The sequence below is a fragment of the Pteropus alecto genome, unplaced genomic scaffold (assembly GCF_000325575.1).
Source record: "Pteropus alecto unplaced genomic scaffold, ASM32557v1 scaffold134, whole genome shotgun sequence".
NCBI classification, from domain to species: domain Eukaryota; kingdom Metazoa; phylum Chordata; class Mammalia; order Chiroptera; family Pteropodidae; genus Pteropus; species Pteropus alecto.
The window spans coordinates 1,792,140-1,799,593 of NW_006436283.1; the positions used below are offsets into that span (position 1 = coordinate 1,792,140).

The 7,454-nt window shown below is 64.0% G+C and overlaps 1 protein-coding gene across 1 annotated transcript in view; it reads left to right on the plus strand.

Annotated features, from left to right (window-relative positions):
* The window catches only part of SGSH (N-sulfoglucosamine sulfohydrolase), a gene marked incomplete at its 5' end in the record, with an annotated part of 6,857 nt that extends 654 nt beyond the window's left edge, over positions 1-6,203 (plus strand). The window contains 7 exons of the mRNA XM_025047105.1: positions 382-542; positions 1,625-1,730; positions 1,957-2,107; positions 2,415-2,571; positions 2,912-2,993; positions 4,256-4,459; positions 4,849-6,203. Of these exons, the coding sequence (XP_024902873.1) occupies positions 382-542; positions 1,625-1,730; positions 1,957-2,107; positions 2,415-2,571; positions 2,912-2,993; positions 4,256-4,459; positions 4,849-5,408 (1,421 nt within the window). The remainder of the gene's footprint in view (positions 1-381; positions 543-1,624; positions 1,731-1,956; positions 2,108-2,414; positions 2,572-2,911; positions 2,994-4,255; positions 4,460-4,848) is intronic.
* Positions 6,204-7,454: the final 1,251 nt, after the last annotated feature.

Below are 7,454 nucleotides of genomic sequence, written 5' to 3' on the forward strand. Positions count from 1 at the left end.
TCCAATTAACTCTGTGGTCTCCGGCCATGCCCTTCAGCTAGTTTAACATGAACAGCTCTCCACTGAGCGCTCCTGTCAACTCCCCCTCTCCCAGGGACACGGGTGGAGAATCTGCACATGGACCCACATCCTTGTGCAGTGTCTGCCCAGTCACACCTGCCCACTAACATGGCCACCCGAGTGTCACGCCTGCCTGCTGAATGCTCACCCGGTTTCACGCCCACCTGGGTGTCGTGCCTTCCCAGGTATGACGCCCCCCAGGTAGCACCCCTGCCCAGCGTCACTGGCACAGGCCACTGCAGCAGTACCCTGGTCTCCCTCCCACACGTGGCTCCCCCGAGCCGAGCCCACTATGCCCGCTGTGTCCCCCACCTTCCTCAGCCGATGACGGAGGCTTTGAGAGTGGCGCCTACAACAACAGCGCCATCGCCACCCCCCACCTGGACGCGCTGGCCCGCCGCAGTCTGGTCTTCCGCAATGCCTTCACCTCCGTCAGCAGCTGCTCTCCCAGCCGTGCCAGCCTCCTCACCGGCCTGCCCCAGGTGAGGACCGCACGGGCAGGTGCAGGGCATGGCAGAGGGGGAGCCCCTTCCCTGGTCTCCCCTGGGGCGCACCCATTCTGTCTCCCCCACTCCCAGCCGAGTCCAAGTGCAGGCTGGGGGCTCCGACTTCCCACACGTGAGCCCTGCCACGCTGCTCTGTGCGACCATGCAGATCACTTACCTTCATGCACCTGACTCCTCACCTGTCACATGGGGTCATAGCAACCCCTCGCTCACGAGCTTATTATGGGATTGGCCAATTTATACGTCACACATATGGCACGTAACAAGGGGTTAACTCCTGTTATGACATTGTCCTGGGAGCTCGCATGACGGTGGAGCCGCCATTTGCTCCGTCTTTATTGTGCTGAGAGGTACACACATAAAAGTTTCTGTCAGTGGCATTAGGCACGTTCACATTGTTGTGCAGCTGTCACCACTGTCCCATCTCCAGGACGCTCATCCTCCCAAACTGACACCCTGTCCCCATTAAACCCTCACTCCCCACCCCCTCCCCCTGCCCCTGGTAACCTCATTCTACTTTCTGTCTCTATGAATTTGGCCCTGCTTGGTACTCACACGAGCAGAAGTGTACGGGATCTGTCCCTTTGTGACTGGCTGATTTCACTTAGCGTGATGTCCCCAAGGTTCGCCCATGCCGCAGCATGTGTCAGTAGCTCATTCCTTTTCAAGGCTGAGTGATGTTCCATCATCTAGACATGGCACATTTTGTTTACTCATCGTCTGTCCGGGGACACTTGGGTGGCTTCCGCCCTTGGCCCTTGGCCGTTGTGCCTGATGTCACTGTGAGCCCGGGTGAGCACGGACACTTACTCTCGATATAGCACAAATAAGCAAAAAGAGGAAAGTAGAAGCCACCCTAACGTTGGCGCCCACCCTCCCGGTCAGTTGTATTTCCTGCTCACGTCCTACGGGAGGGACCGTGGGCCTGTCGGGCGAGGACTGAGAAGGGAGAGAATCTCGCTGGGTGCTGGCCACCTGGGGTCCCAGTCGGGCCAGGGAGGGCGGGGAGACGATGGGGGAGCAGGAGCCCCGCCCCGCCTCACCCGTGGCTGCCACAGCACCAGAATGGGATGTACGGCCTGCACCAGGGCGTCCACCACTTCAGCTCGTTCGACCGGGTGCAGAGCTTGCCGCTGCTGCTCCGCCAGGCGGGCGTCCGCACAGGTGAGGGGCTGGGTGCCACGTAGGGACCGGATGGCAGCTTCCTCCCTGCCCCGGGGGGTGGGGCCTCATCCTGAGCCGCGCTCAGCTGGAGTTGCCTGCTCCGAGCACTGAGAACAGGGGCCCCGGGCTGCCAGTTGCTGGGGTTGGGGGCGTGGGTGGGCAGGCGCAGAGGGGAGCAGAGGGCGTGGGTGACGCCAGGGGCTCTGGGCGGGTCTCTCGCCTCCAGGCATCATTGGGAAGAAGCATGTGGGGCCGGAGGCGGTGTTCCCCTTCGACTTCGCGTACACGGAGGAGAATGGCTCCGTCCTCCAGGTGGGACGGAACATCACTAGGATCAAGCTGCTGGTCCGGAAATTTCTGCAGACTCAGGACGACAGGTGCGAGAGGCGCCCGCCCCTCCACCTCCCTTCCTCGGCCAAATGTCAGCTCCCGTGGGCGCACATCCCAGGGTCTCCGTTAGGGATGACCGAACAGGTGTGGGGAAGAAGCTTCCCGAGACTCAAGTTACTCTGGCCGCAGGAAGAGGGGACATGGGGAAACTGAGGCACTGAGGACCACGGGAGACTTGGAGGGTAGGGGAGGAGGCAGAGCCACGAGGGGTGTCTCCTCCTGAAGAACGGGGCTTCCCAGGGGAAGGCCGGGTGGGGCGTCACCCCGGCAACCTCAGCATTCCCCCCCCCACAGGCCCTTCTTCCTGTACGTTGCTTTCCACGACCCGCACCGCTGCGGGCACTCGCAGCCGCAGTACGGGACCTTCTGCGAGAAGTTCGGCAACGGCGAGAGTGGCATGGGGCGGATCCCAGACTGGACGCCCCAGGCCTATGGCCCGCAGGATGTGCTGGTAGGGGGCCCGCCCACCCTTCTTCCTCTGCCTTGTAAACGTGCGGGCCTGTGCCCCTCCCGCGGGCTCGAAGCCCTGGTCACAGGTGTGTGACTTAGAACAGACCCGCTGACTCATTGCATCCAGGTCCTCGTCCGTGGGGCCTGCAGAGAGAGGCGTGAAGATGTGGCATGACGTATCCAGAATTGTGGATTTCGAGGCTAACTCCTTCATGAAGGAAGATGGCTTCAGGCCCTGGGAGGGAGGCCAGCACCCCGTCCTCTATCCCAGTTTGAGGGGTGGCCACCCGTTTCCCCAGCCTACCTGTTCTGACTTTGACTCCTACCCACCTGTCCCCCAGGTGCCTTACTTCATCCCTGACACTCCAGCAGCCCGAGCTGACCTGGCTGCTCAGTACACCACCATCGGCCGGATGGACCAAGGTGGGTTCAGGGAGCCTGGGCCATGGGGTGTGCCACAGCTGGGCCCCCACCCTGGGCCGGAAGTCTGAATCACAGTATTGGCAGGGCCGTGTTCCGGGGGGCCTTCAGGGCAGAGTCCTTCCTCGCCTCATCCAGCCTGGGGTGGCCCCGCGTCATGCCCACGGCTGCGTCGTGCATCTCTGCCTCTCTAGCCACGTGGCCTTCTCCATGTGTCACCTTTCGTCTCTCTTACGAGGACACTCGTTGGCTGTAGGGCCCTCCTGGGTGGTTCAGAGTGATCTCATGTAGGGATCAGCAATAATCACATCTGCAGAGACCCGCTTTCCCAAAAGGCCATGTCCACTGGTTCTGGGTGGACGTGTCTTTTGGGGGAACCGCCGCTCTTAGCACTGCAGGGGGCTGGTGCCTTTGTCATTTCCCAGCTAGTCCTGCTGGTTGGCGGTGACCTGGGCAGGTGTGGAGGGAACCCCGTCTCTGGCCCCCGTCGAGACTGTCCCTGTTAGTTTCATGGGCAGACGTGAGGTTTTGGAAAACAAAAGCTAGTGTGTGACAGCCAGCAGCTGCGTGGGGTGACAAGGCAGTGCCGAGAGGTGGCCGGTGCTCCTGGAGGGGAGGGCTCAGGCGGAGGGCATGCTAGGCCAGCTCCAGGACAGGGTGCTGGGTAGGGGGCTGGGCGAGAGGCCTGGGCTGGTGGGAAGGACGGGCAGGGCGATTTAAGGAGAGGAGGGTGCAGGGGCCAGCAGCTGGGTGAGGGGGCCGCGTGCGGGGCCACAGCTGCGGGGTCCACAGCTGGGTGAGGGGGCCGCGTGCACGCCTCTGCGGGGTCCACAGCTGGGTGAGGGGGGCCGCGTGCACGCCTCTGCGGGGTCCACGGCTGAGCCCCCTCCCCCCGCCCACCCGCAGGCATCGGACTCGTGCTCCAGGAGCTGCAGGCGGCAGGTGTCCTGAACGACATCGGGGGCCGTGTGCACGCCTCTGCGGGGTCCACAGCTGGGTGAGGGGGGCCGCGTGCACGCCTCTGCGGGGTCCACGGCTGAGCCCCCTCCCCCCGCCCACCCGCAGGCATCGGACTCGTGCTCCAGGAGCTGCAGGCGGCAGGTGTCCTGAACGACACGCTCGTGATCTTCACGTCTGACAACGGGGTTCCCTTCCCCAGCGGCAGGACCAACCTGTACTGGCCGGGCACTGCTGAGCCCTTGCTGGTGTCGTCCCCAGAGCACCCAGGACGCTGGGGCTAGCCCCCTACCCCCGCCCACCCGCAGGCATCGGACTCGTGCTCCAGGAGCTGCAGGTGGCAGGTGTCCTGAACGACACGCTCGTGATCTTCACGTCTGACAACGGGGTTCCCTTCCCCAGCGGCAGGACCAACCTGTACTGGCCGGGCACTGCTGAGCCCTTGCTGGTGTCGTCCCCAGAGCACCCAGGACGCTGGGGCCAGGTCAGCGAGGCCTACGTGAGCCTCCTAGGTATGGCCCTGCAGCCCACGGGGAAGGGTCGTGGAGGCGGCAAGTTAGGGGGACCACCGCTCACACCGCCTGGGTGGGGAAGGGGCACCACCCCTTCTACAAACGCAAGCGTGAGGCTCAGAGAGGTGAAGTGTGTTGCCATGGCCACACGGCCTGTGCAGGGAGCCATGAGCCCAGCATGGGGTGTGGGGGTGCCCTCGCAGGCCTGAAGGGTCTTAGAGGGACCCTGAATGTCACCAGGCTAGGGCCTCTGGTCACACCGTTGGAGGGATGGTGGTCCGGAGCGGTGAGGAATCGGGGTTGGCGCACCACCCCGTTGGTGACCCGACGTGCGAGGTGGCCCCCCGGCCTTCCAGGGGGCGCCCGCGCTGAGCCCGCCTCCCCTGCAGATCTCACGCCCACCGTCTTGGACTGGTTCTCCATCCCCTACCCCCACTACGCCATCTTCAGCTCGAAGCCCGTCCGGCTCACTGGCCGGTCCCTCCTGCCGGCGCTGGAGGCGGAGCCACCGTGGGCCACCGTCTTCGGCAGCCAGAGCCTCCACGAGGTCACCATGTCCTACCCCATGCGCTCGGTGCAGCACCAGAGCTTCCGTCTCTTGCACAACCTCCACTTCAAGATGCCCTTCCCCATCGACCAGGACTTCTACGTGTCGCCCACCTTCCAGGACCTGCTGGACCGCTCCGCGGCCGGCCGGCCCACGCACTGGTACAAGGACCTGCATCGCTACTACTACCGGGAGCGCTGGGAGCTGTACGACCGGAGCCGGGACCCCCACGAGACGCAGAACCTGGCCGCCGACCCACGCTACGCCCCGGTCCTGGAGCTGCTGCGGGCCCAGCTGGTCAAGTGGCAGTGGGACACGCACGACCCTTGGGTGTGCGCCCCTGACGGAGTCCTGGAGGAGAAGCTGTCCCCCCAGTGCCGGCCACTGCACAACGAGCTGTGACAGCCCGTGGGGCCAGCTTTTCGGGCACTGACCACGGCCCTTCCTCTGAGTCCCCTCCGAGGAGGGCTGCCCGCCCCATGCTGGTGTCCTTCCTGCCTCTACCTGGAGCGGGGTACAGGGTGTGTGCCCCAGCTGCTCCCCCCGTGGACAGCTGAGGGTGGTCTGGGCAAGGGGGTCTTATTCTCTGGGGTTGAGTTGGCGGTCTCCGGGAAGAGGGGCTGGGACCTGGGCCTCAAGACCCTCTTCATTCTTCGGAACCCACAAAGGTCCCCGTGCCCTTCCCAAGAGGAGACGGGCCTCCAGGTGCCACGTGAGCCCAAACCGCATTGTACGTGGCACACAGTACTGGCCTTGATCAGTCTGGTCCCAAGGAGCCTTGGGAACGGCCCACGGTCAAGTTCCAGACCCGCGAGCTGGGTCCCCACCAGGCCACCAATTGGCAGCTGGCCCCCAGCTAACGAGTTGGATCCTGTGGTCTGTGGGCAAAGCTGGTCCTTCTCTTTGAACGCCCGAGGGTGCAGACCCCCCGTCCTCAGCGGGGTTCACTCTGTTGGAGGAACACCAGGATCCGTGGCACAGATGTTCCTGGAATGATCCAGACCCACCTCTGCCCACACGAGAGCAGAAGCTCCTCCTGGGAAAACCCAGAAAAGGGGGCTTTCCCCCTGAGTGGGTGGCTCCTGTCACCCCTCCCTCCCCATCCACTCCATTCTGGGGTTGTGGGGAGAGAGCCACAGGCCAGAGCACTGCAAAAGCTTTTTATTTTAGCAAAATACACCAGAGTTCGTTTCTGAACTTGATTACGGCAATGCCACCCGCGTCCTGGGGCGGCTTCCTGGAGCGCCCTCATCGGGCACTGCTGCCAGGATGCTGTTCAGTCTGGCAGTGGGGGGCAGAGCCGGTGGTGGGGGCCTGGGGGAGGTAGAGATGGCCGGGCAGGGGGGCCCGTTCTCTGGGAGCCCAGCCGGCACCATGCAGAGGTGTTTGTGTGAGGCCTCTCCAGGACGCCCCCACGGGTCCGGGGCCAGGCATGGCGGCCACCAGGTGCAGACCCATTGGAAATAACTGCTGCCATCGCTCGGAGATATTTGCTGGTACACGTGGTCTGTGGACGAGTTACTGAGGCTTCTCAGCATCAGAAGCCGGGAAAAGCGAGCCAGGGTTCCGGCGTAGGTGGCTCCGTGCCTGTGCTCTGCAGGGCCAGCCCTGCCACTCAGTGGGTTTGTGACGAGCCCTTTGACATGGTGGAATGAAGAAGGAACATGTGGCATCTGGGTCAGCGGGTGGCTGTGTGGGTGCATCTGGGCGACTGGCCTGGGGAGAGGGCAGAAGACGCCCTCACCGCGGAAATGTCTTGGGGCGTCCAGTTCAGACACGGCGAGCACTGCCGAGGTGAGGCAGTTGCACAGAACAGCGAGCAGGTGGTTCGAATGCCCGTGTGTGGCCTGCACGCGGTGCGGGTTCAAGGTCAGACCCCAGGGAGAGGGGAGCCCACGCCCTGAGGACTGGCTTGGTGAGCGCCCCAGAGCTGTGCCTGCAAGGCCGTGAGCTCCAAGCACCGGGCTGCAGCAAATGGGGACGCAGAGGTCCCCACAGCCCGGGAGAGGACTCGGGCATCAGCGGGGGCTCTGCTCCGTCCACACAACCTTCTTCTGCTCGTCTGCAATGGCGAAGCGGACACAGCTGAGCAGGGTGTCCAGGTCGCTCCAGCCGTCAGGGGCCAGGCTGCTGTACAGACAGGGCGCTTTGTCCAGCTCACCCTCCTCCTGCCTGCTGGCGTCCAGGAGCTGCTCCTCCGAGGTGCCGAGCCGCTGCAGGGGCTTCCTGTGGGGCGGACATGGGGCAGGGCGGGCTGAGGGGGTCAGGGTGCCTGCTGTGCTGTGCAGAGCCCCAGGGAGGTGGCCAAACACCCCTGGACGCAGGAGGCTGGTTTCGAGGGGTCCTTGTGAAGAAGACATAACTCGGGGCCCCAGATGACTATGCTGATGGGGGACAGGTTTGTCTGGTTCATGACTTCAACTGTCAAATGATAAACAGGGCCACAGG